The sequence below is a fragment of the Mchenga conophoros genome, linkage group LG13, assembly GCF_057382185.1.
Source record: "Mchenga conophoros isolate Kocher_MC1m ecotype Shallow Benthic linkage group LG13, M_conophoros_male_GT1.1, whole genome shotgun sequence".
Taxonomy (NCBI): domain Eukaryota; kingdom Metazoa; phylum Chordata; class Actinopteri; order Cichliformes; family Cichlidae; genus Mchenga; species Mchenga conophoros.
Genome location: NC_140538.1, coordinates 17194983 through 17215850, shown reverse-complemented (window position 1 = coordinate 17215850; position 20868 = coordinate 17194983). Strand labels below are relative to the sequence as shown.

The 20868-nt window shown below is 42.2% G+C and overlaps 1 protein-coding gene across 2 annotated transcripts in view; it reads left to right on the top strand.

Annotated features, from left to right (window-relative positions):
• Positions 1-178: 178 nt before the first annotated feature.
• The window catches only part of tet1 (tet methylcytosine dioxygenase 1), a 40010-nt gene continuing 19320 nt past the window's right edge, over positions 179-20868 (top strand). Inside the window, exons 1-2 of one of the 2 annotated variants that reach the window (XM_085296822.1) lie at positions 179-430; positions 997-3341. In XM_085296822.1, coding sequence (XP_085152948.1) covers positions 1164-3341 — 2178 coding nt within the window. In that variant the 5' untranslated portion in view covers positions 179-430; positions 997-1163. Of the gene's footprint in view, positions 513-996; positions 3342-20868 lie in introns of both variants that reach the window. The other variant, XM_085296821.1, reaches the window with a different exon arrangement.

The window sequence follows — 20868 nt, the reverse complement described above, 5'->3', positions numbered from 1 at the left end:
TTAATTAACTAATTAATATTTAGCTAAGTACCCATTAGCGACCACGCCGCATGCTAACACCGTGACTGTAATACTGAAATACAGGCGGCTGGTTGAAGCGAAACGGAGTGTGTTCCACTCCAGGTTTTCCCCCCGCTCCCTTCAAGCAGACGAGAGTTTTTTAGCCAGCGGAGTGACTGTAGCCTGCTTGCGTCTGGTGGAGGGAGTGTGAGCGGGGCTGCCCTGAATGGATAGACATAAGAGGGATTTACATTTTAACGGGTGTCGTGCTCCCAAAGGCTACACGAAGCACGCCGAAAACCAGCCATTCCCCGTCGCTGCGTATTCACGCCGTCGGTGCTCCTTCCCGTATCATGTCCATGTGTCATCGTGTGAAGAGGATTGAACTTACCAGCGCTCTATATTTGCCGAGGAGGGAAACCAATACAAGGTCTCGCTGTCTCGCTGGAGCGGGGTATTATTAGCAGTTCAGACAGTGCAACTGTCTCTCTCGCTCTCTCTCTCTTTCTGTGGTATGTAGAGCATTTCAGCTGTAAACGTGTAAATACAACAACACCGGGGACAGAACAGGTTTTCTTATCACCTCTGTGATTTTACTGACAGCGGTCAAGTGCAAAACAGTAATTGAAAGCGACGCTGAAGGCGCTTTTTTTTCTTCCACGGTAATAACCCCCTCTTCCGTCAGTCAGAAAGACGAAAACAGGATCCGACCTCCGGCCAGAGCCCTGTGCTCTTCAACGTGTCTGCCCTTTAAACTGTTAAGGCACTGTGGAAGCTATAGTTTTTATTTAAAGCTGGTTTGTTTTTATGATACTCAAAATATTTTATTATATTAACGTCAACCTATCTGACTCGTCTTTGTACACAATGCTTGGAAAAGCTGTCGTTTCCTGTAGTTATTACACTGTTATAGTCATGTGGTGTTTGAGTGCATGAACAGTTTGTCATTATTACACTGAAAACGCACAATTGTGACATTTGTTTTCCCTTTTTTAGGTCATGCACTGCAATAGCAAAATCAGGGTAGCATCGTAGTTTGCATTCAAAATACAGAAGAGGAGGATTTTTTTTTAAGAAAGAAAAATTGTGTGCTAAGCAAAAGATAAACATTCACCTGGCTCCCATGCTGGCTGCCAGAAATCCTCCCATTCATACCCTCAGCCATGCCTGCTACTACCAGACCCACCAGGATACAGACATCTACTCAGAGGAAGAACACCCAGAAAGCGATCCGCACCAAGAGGCAAACTTGCAGTTCAAATAAAACCAGAGGAAGAGCTGCACAGAGGACCCAGAAAACATCCAGAGAACCCAGAAGTTCAAAAACCAGGGCCCAAGCACAGTCAAGCCAAAGTCCCCATGGAAGAGAGTTTAGCAGACCTGCTGCTCAAGGTCCCAGGAGGTCCCCCAGCAGAGTGAACCATTCGCTAAATGTAACAGGATCTGCAAGGCTTAGACGGGCGAGCAATCCGCCTGACCACTGTGGCAAGTTACAAGACCCCCTGGGGCGAAGGAAGTCCCAGCGGGGTACACAAGTGTCTGTTACTTCCTGCCAGCCTCCTAAACCTTGCAGTAGAGGGAAGTACAGCAGGGGGAGCACTAGGAGAAGATCAGCACCCCAGCACGGAAACAAAAGAAACCAGCGACCGAGTACCAGAATCAACGATTCAACTCCTGATGAAGAAGCAGAGAAACTGGAAAATTGTGATGACGAGGAAGTTGGTCCAAAAACGGAGGTTGAGACTCCTGAAAATGTCAAAGACCAGGGTCTCGGAGTCAAAGGTGCTAAAGAGGACAGCGTTTTTAAAGCTGATTCACCACTGTGTAATAACACACTGGAAGACTGTGTGCAGAACAGCTGTGATGGTCCTATAACCCAGCAAGAGAAAATTACTGACAGCCATAACAGTAAAGGTGATCTGAAGAGTGTCTCTGGAGCCCCAGAGGTTGATGATGCTGATGGACAAATAAAACTCTGCAGTGAAAGGAGTAAAGAAGCACCTCCTGAGTCCTCAGAGTCAACCACTACAGGCTCACTGGAGGTGCAGGGCAACTGTGAGGGAAATGACACTTCAGCTATCCTTGGAAAAAAGTTTGATCATCCTGCCAGCGATGGTAAGGAAGATAATGTGTGTACTGCACAGCAAGAGCAAAACAACATCCTGATATTGCAAGATAAAACAACAGGTGAAAGAGTCACACCTGATGATGAGAGAAGAGAGGAGATAAATCATGAGAGGAAAGAGAGAATAGAAGCAACAAAGCCAGTTCAGAGGCAAAAAGAGACAGTGGAAGAGATTGAGGACATCACTTGGAGGTTGGGTAATTGTGAGAATAAAGATGGAGGAAGGAAACAGAAGGAGAATGATGTTTCCATCATTCCTGCGCACCCCCAAACTGGCACTCCAGCCTGTCAAACCCCAGATCCACCTCATTCTAACAAGGGACTGACAGCACAGTCAGAATTACCTGCTTGTGTGCTACCGGTCTCCAACACAGCTACCTCAAATCCCACCAAAGCCCCTTCCACCTCAGAGTCACTTGGCAAAGTTCTGAGTAAGATAGATATTCAACCTGCCACTCATGGTGCTAAACCTCAAATTCCAGGGTGCTCAGTTGTGACTGAAGCAGCCCTGATGGTGCAGGCGGTTGTAGTGAAAAGAAATATGCCAGTTATTATCCGTACAGATTCCCTCAAACCTAGCAATATGAGGGATTCCTGCCACGGGGGACCACACCAGCCACAGAGCCAAGAGGTGCTTCCTAATCAAGGAGAAAGTCTAGCTTGCACACCAGCAGAGTCACAAACCAAAGATAGTGAATTCATTCAAGAGCCACTGGAGCACAAGAGCCAGAAGGCTGTACCTTTGGGGTCCTCAGCACTACTTTCCCAGCTGGCTGCCCCTTCAACCGAGTTAGAACTAAACCTCAGCAAGGTTCAGGTAGCAGTGCCAGAGCAGGATTTGGTGCCAAAGATCTCGACTCCCTCTCTGGACAGCAGCTCCACCTTCTCCTGCAGCTCAGAGAGCACTCGATCCTCTTTTTCTTTTGAGACTGAATCAGAGGCCGGCTACGGAGACCCCAGCTTATCTGTTCAACCCGGATCCTGGGCGCAAGAGGGGGCCTGCTCGCTCGCCTGGGCCGCTTCAAAACTGCTGAGGAAGGAGGGGAAAAAGCGGCGCAGGTGTGGGGAATGCGAACCGTGCCTCAGGAAGATCAACTGCGGCCAGTGCAGCTGCTGCCTCAACCGCAGGACCGGTCACCAAATCTGTAAACTGAGGAAATGCGTGGAACTGAAGAGGAGAAGACCTTCATCTCCACACACTCACTCTGCTGCACAGGTGAGGCCTACTGCCTCTTTTTTACTACATTTGATAGCAACTCAGACATTGCTCAGCATGTAAGGTAAATTTAGAGAATGATTTGAGTTTGAATATACAGCTGATCTGAATCAGCTGAGAAAACTGTGGTTGCTGTTGTCTGAGTGCATTGCTTTTGATTTCTGAGGTTTCCCAGCCGCCAGCTAGCAAATAGTAGTGATCGTGAGTTGACTTAAACCAGACAGTTGAAACAAAAAGTTTCACTTTCCTATTGTGAATTCTCTCTGTGGGTCTCAACAGATGCCACTTGCTGAACTTCACACCGTCTTCCTGTTATTTGTAGGGAAATGCACAGGGTGAAAGGGGAAGTGAGCATATTTGTGTGTGGCCCAGGTATTACTCACGCCATGGGGACCAAAATCTGTTTAGCATGTCACATTTTGGGCGCATGTCCCCATTATGGGGGCCACAAAAAAGTCCAGCGTGCTGAAGGCATGTTTTACGGTTAGGTCAGGGTTAGGGGTTGGCGAATAGTTGTTAAGGCCACTTTTTGAGAACAGAGAAAATACCCTGTGTTGAGAGAGGGGAAGAAGCTGTCACATGACTGGCAGCCGTTCAGCACGTGGTTGGAGGATTGGTCTTTTGTGTGCGAATGCATGTGTGTTTGTATTTGTGTGTGTATGCAATCTATGGCGCAATCCAGACTATAACTATTTTATGGATTGCATGTGATGCCTACAAGTGTTTCTGAAGGGGTAAGTAGTTACAGAGATTTCATGTTTTTTTTCTCCAAGTTACCAAAGGACATATTTTATGATAAAACAGTGAATCGAATAAGGATGCCTTGAAATTATGTAATGTATTTATATATATAATAATAATATTATAATAATAAACTTTAATAAAGAGCAAAAACAGGGTTTATGAATTGCTTTTGACAGAAAGATGAAAACCAGATACTTAATTATATATCAATGAAAAGACTAAAAACAGGCAATGTGGGTAATAAACAGAGTAATGGAATCACATGAAAGCAAATACAAAATGTGCTTTAATAAGTGGAGGAGGTCACATCTGATGGCAAAAACTCAGACTTGAGGACAGGAGCATGTAAGGTTGCAAACTGGCTCCATACCTGATCTATACCTGCTTTGAACGTGACCATTAAAACCTAAAATTAGTTCTAACATGTACCAAAGTCAATCGAGAGAATACACGACTGCAACTGTGTGCAATGAACTTGTCATCTTGTTGCATTTGAAATGGTTGATTTAGAAATGGAAGCCCCTGTGTAAACCACTCGCAATCAGTTGCTGTCTTCAAACCAACTTTGCCGTGTTAAGAGGATGATAGAACGCAAGACTGCTTTCAGTTTGTATGTGAATGGGGTCAAGTTGGCATTTAAATGCAATCTGTTTGTGGTAATACAGAGATTAACTGTAATAAATTGGTAAAAATTTTAAATCTGTTCCTGTCTGCATACACAGAAAAGGACACTAAACAGAAATTCAAATTCACTGCATTCAGGGTCGAACTAGAACCTCATAGATTTGAAACAGAAATTCTGAAATACCTGCACAAATAATTGCTCAGGACATTGATTTAATTGCAAAATGACAACCTTGCTTTTATATAGGAAAATAACCAGAATACAACCAGTCGACAACCAGTTCAGTCCACACGAGTTACCACCACAGCGGGTAGCGCCACATGTTTGATTTGGCAGTTTTTCGCCCCATGGCCTTCCTGACATAACCCCAAAGGGGACACATTGATGCAGACTGATTGATTGCAATGTGTCGTCAGTCTGTCTGCATTTATGAATTAGAATAGTTGTTTGCAGAGCTTCGCTAATCTGCCTGAGACTGATTGCAATCAGTTTAAATCCAACCACAAAAAGGACAGGGTGCCATCCACCTTAGAACTTGTGCAATTGCCTTGCAACCCAAGCTGTCGCCCATAGCATGTTGCGCACTCAACCTTTTTTGTTACCAGTTAATTGCTGCAACTAGTTACAGTGGTCACTGAATGCCAAATGATTCAACTATTATCGTGCAAACACCAGCTGTCCTATTTTTACTCCAGTGTCACTAAGCAATGAGCTGAAGTTCTGTGACAGTTCGCTGACTTAATGATTCATTTTCCCTGGCCCAAGGAGCACTGTGGATCATATTTCTTTGTAATAATAACATTAAAATGATGTATTTGCTTCTGACTGAAGAAGGAGTTATGAGCCAAGGGTTAGTTATTCAGAAATATTATTGATAACAGTAATAGTACAGTGAGATACAGTGAGACAACAGAAAGTTAACTAGTACCATGGTGCATATTTTTTGGCCATCGTTACTTTGCAGATTCACCAAGACCTCCGCCCACTTTATTATTTCAGTTTCTCACATATACAGTATACTCTGTTGTGAAGTTTTACCTTTCTCAACCACTTTTCTAGTCAAACTGTTGTAGTGAGGAGTGAGTGAACAACTGTGTGTGAGGGTCCATGTGTGTGCAAGCGTGCATGCATGTCCTAGCAGAACCCTTAGAGCGGTAGCATTGACAGAAACAGATTAGGGCTGATTATATAACACCTGCATTCTTAGTAGTAGAGACTTCTATTTCCAGTATGAGAGTGGGTGAGGAAGGAAAGATCAGGCCAGGGAGAGATTTGCAGCCATGCTATTGGGATTACCCTGAATTGTAGGTCAGAGTGTGTGTGTGTGTGTGTGTGTGTGTGTGTGTGTGTGGGTGGAGGGTGTGCTGAGTTGCTGAGCGACTCAGTGACACACTTACAGCATATCTGGTGGTGACTCTTGATGTTGTGCATGTTTTTATGAGGGCTTGCATGTACAATGTCATTGCTGGATGACAGTGTACAGAGTGACGTAGAACTGCTGACCCACCCTTATTCAAACAACAGAGCCCAGTTGTTTTGCTCTTAACTGACATCACATTGGCCTGCTGCCTCCCATACAGCAGTGCTTGTGTTTGTGGCTTGAAAACAGGTTTTTAAATTGAAAATGACTACTGTCATGGAGCCTGCACCAAGCGTTGCAAGCGAAGCGTTGGGTGAATGCTGTCATCCTGGTGAAATGTAGGTGAAGTCCTGAACTTCATCCTATGCCTTATTCTAAATGCTGAACTGGTTGAGCAAGTTTATCGCTTGTCTTCTGTTATAACTGCTATTTGTGTGCTTTATATGTGCTTTAGTATGAGTAATACATTGACACACTCACTGGCCAGTCTTGCTAATCAAGCTCACACACCCTTCCAGCAAACGTTTCTAACTCTGAGTGTGTGGAAAAGAAGGTGCAGAGGCCAAAGAGGAGTTCATGTAGGGGCATGCGGATTCTGTGCGTGGTTGTATTACATGGAGCTGCCTGTCTAGGGTTTGGTTGAGTTTTACTCTTCAGGGTGTTTTTTCCTTGCAAATTTTGCCCCACCCTCTAAGAAATTTTAGAGGGTGGGGCAAAAACCAAATAAAAATAATCAGGATTGTCTTAAAATTGTTTTCTGAATGTTTTTTTAAATTGAGTCTTCATTTGCATAATTCACATTCTTGTTTATCAAATGGTCAAAAGTGACAAAAAAAATAGGTCAAATAAGGTAAAACAGACTCATTGCCTTCACTGCTCAGTTGTGTTTACTGTCCTGTTACCCCCAAAGGCCCATTGTGAGCCAGGAAAAACTCTGCTCTGCCACAAAACAGAAAAATATGCCAAAACTGCTTAAAACCCCCCCCAAAACAAAACATTTTGAGAACACATAGTGAAAAGTAGAAGAAAAATAAATAATGTTTGAAAAAAGTACATCTGTGAGCTTCCATGGTTCGTGCAAGAAGGAGAAGTGGTCAGTAAGAGCGAAGCTTTCCAGTTGAATTTGTCTGCTTTGGCTCAGGTTTGAGGGTCCCCTCGTGGCTTTGTCTCGTACTGGGTAGTGAGGACACCTGGTCCTAAACACAAATCCACATGTCAGCACATAGTTGCCAGAAATAAAATAGTGGAGTTAATGAGAACAGACCTTCTTTATTTGTAGAGCATATATTTGACTGAAACAGTCCTAACATGTTTCAAGCCAGCTATGCTGACTCAGTGTTTATCCACTGGAGAAGCTAGCTGTCAGGGATAAAGTTATTAACGTTTATATGTCAGTACCATTAAATGAAATTAAAAACACTGCGACTCACAGCCTTTTCCACCATTTTAAAGATATCCCTCACAGGTAGTTGTGCTCTCTCTTAATTTGACAGGAAAAACCTTCAATATCCGCCAAAATCAAAAGATTAAGAATTTTCAAGAATTTTCATCTGCTTTAACTGTTTAATATCAGCATGTATCTTGCTCTCATTTGACCACTGTTCACATAATTACACTGCAACCTATTTGTACTTTTACATTGCCCCAAGTTGTCTCATAAAATATATGAGATCAAATGAGTTAAATTTAAATAACAAAAAACAGAAAGCACAGCTTTATTTTGTTCATACATACTGTAAGTTATCACGTGTGACTATTGGTGTCTTTGTCTGTAACTGTGTTTATCAAGTCCATGCACCTGGTGAGGCACACTTTAGGTAAGTCTGGGGTAACCTATAATGGCAGCTTTCAGTTCAGGACAATAGAGCTGCAGCTGGGCACTACATTGTGCAAATAGTAACTAGCTTGCTTACATCCAGCTTGGCCCAGCTTCAAATGCAAACTCATTTATCTCCTGCACCTTTCCTACTCCTCCTTTGTGCACACTTTGTCAGAAGAGTAACACGTGTCATTAAAGACTTGGCAGTCCAGGCAGCAGCGTCCAGCAGCGATGGCTGCAGATATTCAAAGCTGTGTGCAGCAACGCCCTCACTGTTCCCAAATTTAACTAGCACGACACAAAGTAAGAGCGATTCTCCCATTATGTCTGAAGCCAGCATCCCCCTCTTTTCACAGACAACAGTGGAGATGCTCAGCACTTATGGTTGCCATGGTGACCTCTTTGTCTGTCTGCTGACCTTTAACCTGCCACGATTGTGTGATGGCATTCTAAGGGTCGCGATGAGGATTAGTGGAGATAACCACAAGCACCACTGAGTGTCAGACTTTTAGTTCAGTAACCTACATTCAGGTGATTAGGTTAAACTACACAGGTTAGTAAGTTAGATCTACATCTAGACTTGCGTTTCAGAGCTTTTTATTTTAAGAGTTTCAAACTATGCATACAAATTTATGTCAAATTCCCCCACTTTCTAATCCAGCTTTATTAGTATTTGCAAACCAGCCTGGGTGAAAAGCAGAAAGGGGAAAGAAAATTGTATCTAAACTTTTTGGAGTCACAGCTAGAATAAAAGATGGACATAGCAACCGTGTCATAGTAGGATCCCGCCCTGCATTGTGAAGTCTCGTATTGAAGTCTTAAGTTGGCATTTTTGCCATTGCCATCTTGTTTTTCCTTTTCTTTTTTTCCCCAAATTTGATTTGACCACGGTGCACAGTCTAGCAATCCTGCTTTATCATCTGTTTTATGCTCAGTGAGATCATAATAACACATTTCTGAATTACTAAAACAATAACGCCTATTGTCTCCACCAATTTATAGTATCAGAGACTGTAACAGTTTTCGCCTAGTTAGACACAGTTGGCAGATCTCATTTTAACCTTGTTGCAAAACTCTAAACACATTCTCACTCCCTCAGACACTTCTTGCACAGTGATGTGCACTTGTGATGACTAACAATAACCACAGGAGGCAGACATCTCAGCGTCTCAAAATTGCTTATACCAGCAAAAGCCAGTTACGGGTTCATAGTAAGCCGGGACATGAATGGGAAAGCCGACGAGGAAGGGAAACTGGGCACTTTCTCATGTATAGTATAGCATAAGGCGCAAGTGTCGCCAGATATGCAATACATGCAATGATGTGACAAAGAAAGATTGTCATAGGACTCGAGGTAGACTTGTGACAACTAACTACACCCTATGATTCTTAATTCTTCAAGTATTTGTTTTCTGTGTGACTTTATAAGTCTCTCACATTGTTGTGGAGGAATTCTCACCCAGTCTTCTGTGAAAGGTTGCTTCATTTCATTGATTTAGGCATTTGTTTATGCACAGTTCTCTTAATGTTCTGCCACAGCATTTCAGTCACATTGCGGTCTAAACTTTGACTGGACCATTGCAGCACCTTGATTTTTTTTTTCCAGCCATTCTGTTGTGAATTTGCTTCTATGTTTGCAAAACCAAACAAGCCATACTTCTTCAGTTGTTTTTTGTTTGTTTGTTTGTTTGTTTTTAATTGTGCTGTCATGAACTTCAATGTTTAACATGCTAACTAAGGCATGTAGAGTCTGAGATGTAGCACTTGGGTTTAATGCAGTATTTCTGACTGGCACACCTTGTCCTTGGATGTTTGTGCTGCACATGATTGGAGGAAGTCAAAGTGAATCTCCATCTAAGCAGAGCTTCTATTGCCATCATGAGCTTGAATCATTGCTTAAATCCACTGATGTTTCTGTGTGTGACTTTTCTAAATATAAGGGAAGGTGAGGAGAGTCACAGGAGGGACTCAGACGCAGACTGAAATCACAAAGATTAGTTTGTTTATTTTACTCTCCACGTGCGATATATACAAGTGAGGGAAGGGGGGTCCGAGGTCACCAAGGTTCATGAAGGGATCAGGAAAACACAGGTAGACTTCTTCACACAGTTAGCTTTCTCCTCTCAGGGAATCCTCTCCACGTTTACGCCGCACTGACTCACCACACTCACAAAAGGGTCATGGCAACAGATCCTCAGGTGGGGCATGCAGAATCTAGCATACGGACAGGAGAATCCATGTCAGGAAAAAACTCGAAGGGAACTCAAAAAAGGCTGTAGAACTGAAGTAACACTGACGAGGGTTACACAATAATCCAGCGACGAGGTATCCTCAGCTGCTGCCTTAAGTAGCGAACTTGAGTGAGGGATGAATCGCAGATGATTGTTTGCAGGTGCGAGGACCAGAGGCGGGAGCCTGCAATGAACTCCGCCCAGGTAGTGCATAGAACGCGAGAGGGAAATGAGAGAGGAAAAGAAAACAGATGGAAGACCAGCCGGTCAGGCACGGGGACCATGACATAGTCAACTTTGGTTTTACTTTTTTCAGATTAGAAAGATGAGAGTTAAATATCCTTAAAGCTGTTTTTCCAGTACCTTTATTGGAGCGTGTAATGATTGCTCAGTAGTGTTAATATTTTAAGATGTGTTGTTTTCTTAAAAGTCTGATGTGACATATTGGGACTTCAGCTGGAAAACTGTTTTAGAAAAAGATGTAAGGTTTAAAGAAGTAAGTCTTAGCGTTGTGAGAAACTGTACGTAAAATGTGGCATCAGTAAGTTGTTGGGTTTTTTTTGCACAGTTTGAAGGAGTCGCCCCCTGCTGGCTATAATGCTTGGCCAGTAGTTGAAGTTGACAGGAAGTCACTTGTGCTTATCCCTGATTGTTGATATTAACAAAAAAAAACAACAACAGAAAAAGTCAAATGACTCAAAATTAATGTGAACTGCTTTTCAAAACCACAACAGTTTTTTTCCATGTGACTCTGTATTTTGGTTGTCAATGAGAGAGAAATAAACACTTTTTGTAAAATAAATGAATACAGGTTCCTCCACATGCACACGTGGGCACTCTGGCAGTGAGCTGAAGGACAGCTTTCTTTTTCCCCTTCATTACGTAAACGTGTGGGACAGAAGGGGGCTGAGGTAGGGAGGAAGATTCGTGAAATGTCAGAAACACTGTCAGTGATTAAATACAGCCAACTCATTATGACAGAGCAGGGTGAATTGTGCTTTAGCGTACTCTCTCTACTCTGACTTCTCTTCCCTGGCAGAGACATGGATTTTATTACATGAGCTCCCCTGTGATCAAAGCTGCTGTGTATTTTCTGTTAAACTGGTCCAAGTCAATTAAATTTATAACTACCTTGTGAGGTAGTTATCATTAATAGCTGCAGAGCTTTGGTAGCGACCCAAAATAGACTCAGCGAACCAGGAGAAATGTCTGTTTTATTTTATTTGTGGTTTGATTATTTGGCCAGAGTCTCCTATGCATCTGGGCTGATGCAAGGACCAGATGGTGCCAGCTTTGGGGTTATACAGTATGGCTGCTCCTAAAGTACTCGACTTGAGTCATCAGACACCAAGTCGTGTTTGATTGTATGGTATGGGGAAAAACAAAGGTCCACAGTAACGACACTCAGTCACTCAGTCTGTAACTGTGCTTATTTGATAGTTTAGAGTAATTACACATGCCGCAAATGTGGAATTTTGAAAGGATAAAAGACATTCCCAAGAACATCACATAAAAACTCTTAGGATCAAACATCATTTGAAACAAATGTTTGCTACTTTGTATAACCACTTGCTATACCCCAAGTATAGTCTCCTTGCTAGTTGTTGCAATATGTTACGAATCATTACAAATCATTAGGAAGTCTTACTACGGTTTTGTATTTCCTGCAGTGAGAGAGCAAAGTGCTCTCAGACTGCTGGCTTACTTGTGGTTCTTAGGGTATTTAAAAGTAGAATGGGAGGCAGATCCTTCAGCTTTCAGCCCCCTGTCCTCTGGAACCAGCTCCCAGTTTGGATTCAGGAGAGAGACACCCTCTCCAGCTTTAAGATTGGATTCAAAACTTTACTTTTTGATAAAGGTGGGGCTGGATCAGGGGAGCCTGAACCACCCCTTAGTTGTGCTGCAACTCACGTATCAGATATGATACATTTGGCATTATGTGGTTAGATGATCAGTTCATACCTTGCAACATGAAAATATTTTTTTTTAAAAATGGAAACAAGGTTAAATATCAACGGTCCATATTAGCCACTCAGGACTAATACACTGTATCATTTAGTTTTTTCACACTGAGTGCTCACATGCAATGCAAAGCAGTGGATTCTCGATGAGAGACTGAGCATTATGTGTTTTGCGTGAGACACACTTAATAGGAACCAATTAGGGCTGCTACAAACGATTATTTTGATAGTCGACTAGTCACCAATTATTTTTGCGATTAATCAGATCGTGCATCCATTGGACGTAAAACGTACAGCTTATTGCATCAGCATGCATCTGCTCTTATATAACTATCATTAGCTTACAGCTTTAAGTGTTTAAGGTCTGTGCTAACTAAAAATAAAGACAAGATGATAGTTTATTCAATTTTAAATGAAATTTGCAGATTGTTTCGGGGAAGTTTAATATTAATAAACTCAGCTGTCTGCTCCTTGCTATCTAAAATATAACGGGACACCGGAGTATGTTCTCGAGCATCTCACACTTCTGATAATCAGTTGTTTGCTTGACGTTTATTCAGCTTTGTAAAAACTATAACTTTAATCTCAGCCAAACCGATATACGCAGGAACTAATAAAATACTGAAAAAAGCCAAACAATAACAGTTTTAAGTTATCTAAGTGACTTATATATGTTTAACCTGAGTAGCGAGAGACGGTGGTGGGTTTGAAAGCGATTTGCCGGGAGTCCGGTGTTCTCACGGGCTCTAGTGGCGATCGTGGCTCAAGAGTTGGGAGTTCGCCTTGTAATCAGAAGGTTGCCGGTTCGAGCCCTGGCTCGGACAGTCTCGGTCGTTGTGTCCTTGGGCAAGACACTTCACCCGTTGCCTACTGGTGGTGGTCAGAGGGCCCGGTGGCGCCAGTGTCCGGCAGCCTCGCCTCTGTCAGTGCGCCCCAGGGTGGCTGTGGCTACAATGTAGCTTGCCATCACCAGTGTGTGACTGGGTGGATGACTGGATATGTAAAGCGCTTTGGGGTCCTTAGGGACTAGTAAAAAGCGCTGTATAAATACAGGCCATTTACCATTTAGTGAGCCTTGAACCCCGGCTAGCTATCGAGCTGGTGGGTAACAGACGTCTCCGAAAACGTCGGAGCGCTTTTGAAAATATGTGGTGTCTTGATAAAGTTACACAGTTACATTCTCGCCTGAAAATATGTTAAACGTTTATTTTGTGACCCAGAAAGAATAATAAGAGTAATATTAAAACTAACTAGCAGCCACACTATGAATTCTGGGATAGGTTGGGCCACGAAGTATACACCCGACCCATCCTTCAAATCTGGGGAAATGAAGGGTGCGTTTGTCGGACGCATTTGTCGGAGTCTTCGAATTTGGACAGCATTCGTCGTGTCGCTGTAACGTAATCTGCCTAGAAATGTGGGCACAGGAGGATGCGGTTCTTGAATTTGGACACAGATACGATACCGGACACAGCTTCTTCTTCAGGGGTTTAACGGCAGCTGGTATCCTTGTACGTGCAGTGCTGCCATCTTCTGTTTCAGTCCATTATTACACTCTTAAATCCTACTACTTATTCCTGCGTCTTTTGGGATCTTACAAAGCTTCAAACGACGCATCGACTATTAAATCAGTTGTCGACGTTTTTGATAGTCGACGTAATCGTGACTAGTCGACTAATCGTGGCAGCCCTAGAACCAATAGCCCCAGAACTCAAACCATTTACTAATGCCTGATTTACATAATTAGGCAGAAATTAACTGCCATGTCTACACCACTCTTACTGATCACTCAAAGTACTTTATAATAACAGCCACATGTAACCACACATTTATACAGTGCTTTATCTATACACTACAAGCACTTTAGGCACCTCATAGACACCCATGAGGTACATAAATTTAGAATCACCAATTAACCTAATGTGCATGTTTTTAATCTGTGTGAGGAAGGAACTCATTGGAAATCCTGGCAGGAGCAGGGAGAACATGCAAAGCCCAGCTGGGATTTGAGCCAGGAACCTTCTTGCTGTGAGGCGACTGTGCCCCAGAACCACAGAAATCTCCAGCGGTTACATATAACAGGAGATGGTGAATTATTGACAGGGGATGCTGATACTTCAGTGCACATTCAGCTGTTGTTTGCAGTTAAAACACATTGCAGTTTGATTTGTTTTGTACAATATGCATAATTTGATGCCAGTAATGCTTCACTGCTTAGCCCTCTTAGGTCCTTTGAATCTGTGAGTTTGTGGCGTGTCCTGACTGTTGTGAGAACCTAAGTCCCTGGACAAGCTTTGAAGTCGTGCCACTTGGTTTCTCTGGGTGAAAAGAAATGCTGACTTTGCCCCCCCCCCCCCCTGTTGAAAGCAATGCCAATCAAATCCTACCAAGGACACACAATGGCCTCCTGGAGAAACCAGAGCTCATTCATGCATTAATTTAACCTGCCTAATTTAGAATATCACTAATACACCTGAAGAGGATAAAAACTCATCTGCTTGCTCCCTCCTGTCATTGGTTCTGAAGGACCTCTTCCAAATGGCATCGACCAAGGGTAATCATTATAATGAATTCATGGCTTTGTCTGTTCTTTTGTCTGTTTTCCCTTTGTTCATTCATTATCCTCTCATCTCTCTCTGTTGCCACGCAATAATGTAATTCTTTTAATGCACCAATGGAATTTGTGTGTACCTCTCTATAAACACGTGTATGCATGTGTAAGTGTGTGTGTGTGTGCACCATTGTGTGTACACACAATCATATGGCAACCATGCCTACTCAGCATGTCGCACTAGCAACAACTTAAGTAAGGCTTTTCCTGTGTCATTGTTAGAGGATCTGAGGCCCTCATGCTGCTGTGCCTGCCTAGTGTTTGTGTTTGCATTTGTATCACTGTGTACATAAAACAAAGGACCTGCTTGCCTTTCCCTTCTAACCCTTCCCAGGGCGAAAATTATTTACAGATTTATACATACCAGCTTCTAAAACCTGAAAAACAGACGTGTAGGACTTAATATATGATTGTGTGTTTGTGCAAATCTTTGTCCTATATCTACTGACCAAACTCAGAAGGTCCAGGAACAGGTTAAATCCATGAAAGAAGCTGCAAGGCTGCAGGGGACACTTTAGTTGCTGAATAGAGATTTGAAGATTTGCCCTCCTTCCTTGGATGAGCGAAAGGGGTGAAAGAGGGAATGACCCCGTGTCCCCTCATGCTGACCAACCACTGCTAGCTTGTAAATTGAGTCCATGTGGGTTTATGGGTGTGGTGTCGAATAGTGCACATTTCCTTCCAGGATTGAGATTGTAGATGTTACATAACTCGGCATGTGTGTGAAATGAACTTTGAATGAGAATTCATTGTGTCCTTAAAATAGCCTCACCCATGGGCTCTTAACTGTCCACAAAGGAAGCGTGACAGCTGTAAACATGCATTTCTGTTTGTGTGCGTTTGAAGGAGAGAGCACGCAGAAGAGAGCGCGGAAAGTCGCTGTGCAGGCATTTAGTTACAGTGTTTAGCTTGCAGATGTGCTTTTGGAAAAGGGATCAGAGTGATATGTGAGTAGCCTCAGGGGTCTTCTGATTATGAGCCATACTGCGCCTCCTCTCAGGTAATGCAGACTTTATAGTTTCAGGGTTTTCTCCAAGGAAAATATTCCATATGGCCTTGGATCCAAATGCTAAAGTGGGTGTTTGCATAAAGGTTACTGCTGTTCATTCTGAGTATCCTAATGTTTGACATGTGTTAGTCTTTTGAGCTTTGACCTACACAAAGAGGTGTTTAACTGATTGTTTGACAGGTTGTGTATATGTGGGCTGGATGTGAAGCAAAGGGGCAAGTTGAAGCGTAGAGTCATGTTTTCCCATTTCCCATAATTGTTACCTCTCACTTCAGCATATCCAACACCACCTCTGGGATGGTAAAGCTGTCTTTTTTTGTTGTTTTTTTCTCTTTTTTTGTCCCTGACACAATGAAGATGATCAGTAGAAAGTCAAAACTTTAGTAAAGAAGCCAAAAAGAGAAGAAACTCCCTCATACTTTTGCCCTTCATCAATGGTCTGTAACTTTTCCATGCAATTGAGAGACAAGTTTACATTATCGTCTGCTGTAATGGTAGTAATGACAAGTGTTGGCAGCAATGCTTGGCACTGCTCCATCACTGGGCTGGACTCCAGTGGGTCAGCCTCCACATGTATCAGAGACAGTTTACGACTGCGGTGTCGAATGACTTTCTTTACGTCGCTTGCTGTGCATGTGTACTGTAGCTTGGGGTGATTAATGTCCAGGCTTCTTTTTCCTAATGAGAGCTGGGCAGCTCGTTAAAGAGGAAAAAAAAACACACGGGACACTTAAAGAGCTGAAAATTAAGGGCGTGGTGGAATATCGTTAGAAGTTGTCGAGCTTTTTGTCGAGTGGAGTGGCAGCTGGAGGAGGAGGAGCGGTCTAAAAGCCTGAGACGCTTAAAGGAGATGAACTTTCTGGTTGCATTTTTTGACCTGTATTTTTTTATAGGAATCTGCAAATTTTTTTCTAAATTGCATCACATTGTCTTGTGAATTGAAACCAGAAGGCTTGCATAATCAGATAAGAGCATTTTTATGTCTGCTACACCCAGAGGGAACACTGGGGAATGTAGGACAGCTGTGTTACATTGCTTTTACCTGCTAAAGGGGCCTTAGCAACACATGCCAAGTGATAGTAACATGATAACGGTTGGCAGCTATGTCTTGTACACAAACAAGCGTAGGAGACGTAGTTGTGTTTGGTGTAACCTGTTTAGCAGTGTGGCTTGTTGATGTTGTTGCAGCGTTAAACCTGTTAGACTACTGGTCACATTCAGAGGAGAGCTCAACCACAACCATCTCAATGAATAACACCAAGGAGCTATTAACATTTATTCTAAAGATTTTTTTATTTGGGACGTGAATTTTTCTCAATGATAATCACCCAGGTAAGACTTCCCTCAGTCATAACTCTTTATGCACTTTGCTATTGGTTTTTTCTTTTGCACATCTTTAATCAACCCTAAATGAAGACACGGTTCAGATGTTATGCTTTGGTTCTTTTATAGTAAAACACTAACATGCATATGTTCAGGTTTAAGGTGGGTCAGTGAATAACTGATTAAAAACAAAGCTTTCAAGAGCAGTGCACTCACTTTACTGTGTCCTTTCAGTCTTATGTTAAAGATTGAAAGACTGCCGCATGTCCGCGCTGGTTGTCAGCATGAATTGTGCAGCTGCAAGCACTAATCCACATTGTGATTAAATAGCTGGCAATATGCAAGTTGTTGTAGTGTTGACAGGGTTTTCACAGTTACTGCCAGTGTGGAGATATTACTTTGTGGGGACGAAATTTGCTTCAGCACACCGCACTCACTCCTCGTGCATATTTCAAATGTGTAGTCTTCGTCTGTGCTTGTTTTACAGTGTGTAAGGAAGCGTTTGGGGAAGACAACTTATTAGAATCTTACGTGTTTTTTTGTCACGTGTTCATAGATATTAACACTGAATTTTCAGCTACTTCAGCTAAAGATATAACACTTACACACTTATCTGCTCAAAGACATTTAAGATATTTACTCCTTGGTATTATTCCAGCGTTTGCTACGACTCCCAATCTGAGACTAAATCAGAAAACTTTCCTGAGGGGATATGAGGTGAGAATACATAAAATGATATTCATCATAATTTAAATGTAAGATGTTCTTTGCATTTTCTAGATGCAAATACTCAAGCAGCATAAATGCACATGGCAGTATTTCATGGCTGCAGTGGTACACCACAGCAAGTGTTCAGTAAATGTTGTGTTGAAATGTTGAGGATAAATGCAAAAATGATGAACTTATCAAGCTGCAGAAAGGGGCTAATATATATGAAGCCACACCATGCAGCAGTTTGACTGTGATAAGTGTAACTGACAAACTCAGTGACTGTTGAACTTTGCAGTGAGATAAAAAACAGCCCTTCGGAGCCATGACTAAGATTGCAATTCTTGAGTACACGTTTCAAAAAAGTGCATCAAAAGTGTAAAAATTCCCAAGTCTCTTATATAATCAAGTCATTTCCCATATGGTTTGTCTTTTAGGCTCAAAGACAAACCATTGGTGTAACATCCTACTCAGTAATGTTTGAAATTATGACACGACTTAGTGCTAAATCCATCAATATGATCGGATCTTCCGCCACAGGTTATGTTTGCGCAGCTGTCTTGTCTTTTTGGTTGAACATGTTTACTGCAGGCTGGATGCTACACTGATATAGTTTTTATTGTTTTGACTGGGCTGCGCTGAACTATATCTGCTCCCACAATCAAGCCCATGGCTGAGGATGGTTGCTAGATTGTTAACAGCAGGCACTGGCTCTGGCTACCTTCATGTTTCCTTGTCCTGGGTTGAACTCAGCTTCTTGGCCACATGGTTACCTTTAAAAGAGGCAAAGTTACTAACCACGCTTTTCCTGAGTGGGGTTGTTTAGGAAAGGATTTAGGGGTGGATGAACAAGACAGTCATTTAGAAATTATAGATGGTGCAGCAAATTATTCGCCTATGCTTGCAGTACTGTGCAAAAGTCTTGAACCATCACTCATTTCTTCATATTTTGCTAGGAAAATGTAATATCTGTGCAGCAATTTATTGAAACATCTAGAAAAATACAGAATGTAAAGTATGTAGCTCACCTATCTTGCAATATTGACTTTCAAGTTCTTTAGAACTTGAAAGTCAATATTTAATATGACTACCCTTATTCTTTAACACAGCCTTAACTCTGTCAGGAAAGCTTTCTTGACATTTTTTTAAATACTAGGAATATTTCTGCAGGCTTCTTGAAGGACATTCAAAGCTCTTCTTTGGATGTTAGCTGCCTCTAACATCCAAAGTGTGCTTCAGTAATGGTGAGGTCCAGGCTCTGGGGAGGCCAGTCCATGACTGATAATGCTACACTGGGTGTTTTATATCCAGGTATAGTTTTGTTGCAGTAGCAGTGTGTTTGGGATCATTGTCATGCTGAAAAATAAAGCCAATCAAATGCTTTCCAGATGGTATTGCATGGTGGATCAAAATCTCACTGTATTTTTTTAGAGATGGCTGTAGACGCTTACCGTTGTATCTCTCTCCGGACCTCCTGATGACAATTTGAACCAAAAATTTGCAATTTGAATTAATCACTCCATAAAATCTGTTGGCACTGGCACAGTTCTTGTGTAATTTGGCATATCTCAGCCTTTTCTACGTGTTTCCCTTCCACTGAGGCCGTTTGTGATGAAGCCTCAGCAAACAAGAGATGGATCAACTGAAAGTCCAGATGCATCAGGTCCATCAGATCTTTGCTGGACTTCTTTCCAGTTTCTTTAGGACATGACTTTTCTAAATCTTCAACTTGTCCACTTTCCTAAAACATTTCTAAGATATGCCATTTCTAAGATATGCCAAAAAAAAAAAAAAAAAAAAAAAGATATGCCAAGTTTAGCTCTTTGAGAATCACCCTGCTGGAGCCAAAATACGATGCCCATTAAACTGTTATTTTTGGCATTCATCATTCAACTAAAGAAATGGGGGAAAAACAGAAGCTTTTTATGCCAGGCTGCTATCAACAAAGTGCCTAAAGATATAGTTTGCTACTCCAAAAAACTGGTTCATCCCTTGAGTTAGGTGCTTTTTTAATGCTAGGTGAATGATAAAACAAGCAAATAAAACAAAATATTCTTCTAAAAATGGCCAGGTGCAAGGGCTGGAGTGAAAATGAGTGAAAAAGTAGTCAGTTTCCAAAGAAAAACTTGTCCTGGAGATCTATTGAGATTGCTTAAGACGACAATTACAAGAAACTCTGACTTCTTGTGTGCAAAAATATAAAGGAATGAGGAGTCACTCCAGACTTTTGCAAAGACTGTGTCTTGCTTCATCCTGTGTCTGATGATGACAGAATGCAAAACTTCCTTACAATGATAAATCACATGTCTTAAACCTCAAGGGGCACAAAAGCACTCGCTGTCCAGTGTAACTGTCATGTGATGGTGGTTTTTGCTTATCATTATAAGCATTTTTGCTTTTAGCAGTATTTCAGCCCCATGTAAGTTAAAGGTGCCAACTAACTTAAACCTGTGATTAGTTTGACAGTTGTGAGTAATCTTTATTTACTGTTAATTATATTTTTGATTAGCTGATGAACTGCTTTGTCTGTAAAATTCTGAGAATAACCATTAAAAATCCCCAAAGCTTAATTTCAGATCTGGTTATTTGGCAAGATCAGTTGAAAACGCAGAAATAAGAAGCTTGATAATCCAGGAGCAGCAAATGTTGTTCTTAATTTTGTTGTTAAGTTGACTAATTGAATAATGGATTAATCATTTTAGTAGTTGCACAATCAACTCTGAGGTAGTCCTGTGTTGGTGAGCTCTGTCCAACTGATCCAGATCCAGCACTATCCATTCCACAATTTGCTCCAATCCCTGTGCGTAGGGCTGGAGTAGCCCACATAGGGGATCCTTTGTTTAGGAGAGTCTAGGCATGGAAGATAATTTACAAGCCGCTAAGGTCCTCACGCCATTGGCTGATGAGGCTCTGTCTGCGTCTGCAAAAGGCATCCCATCTGTGTGTGTGTCTGTATGTCTGTGTATGTGCGGTGAGTGTGTGCGCGCCTGCTGTAGCAGTGCTTTGCTACGGCGGCTAGTCATGACACCCAGGAGCTTGCCCTGCGTACGGCTACTGTAGCCAATGTTTTCTGCAGGCTGGAGGCAGGCAAAGCAAGATGGCCACCAATACCTTTTAGGGATATGCTGCCTAAACC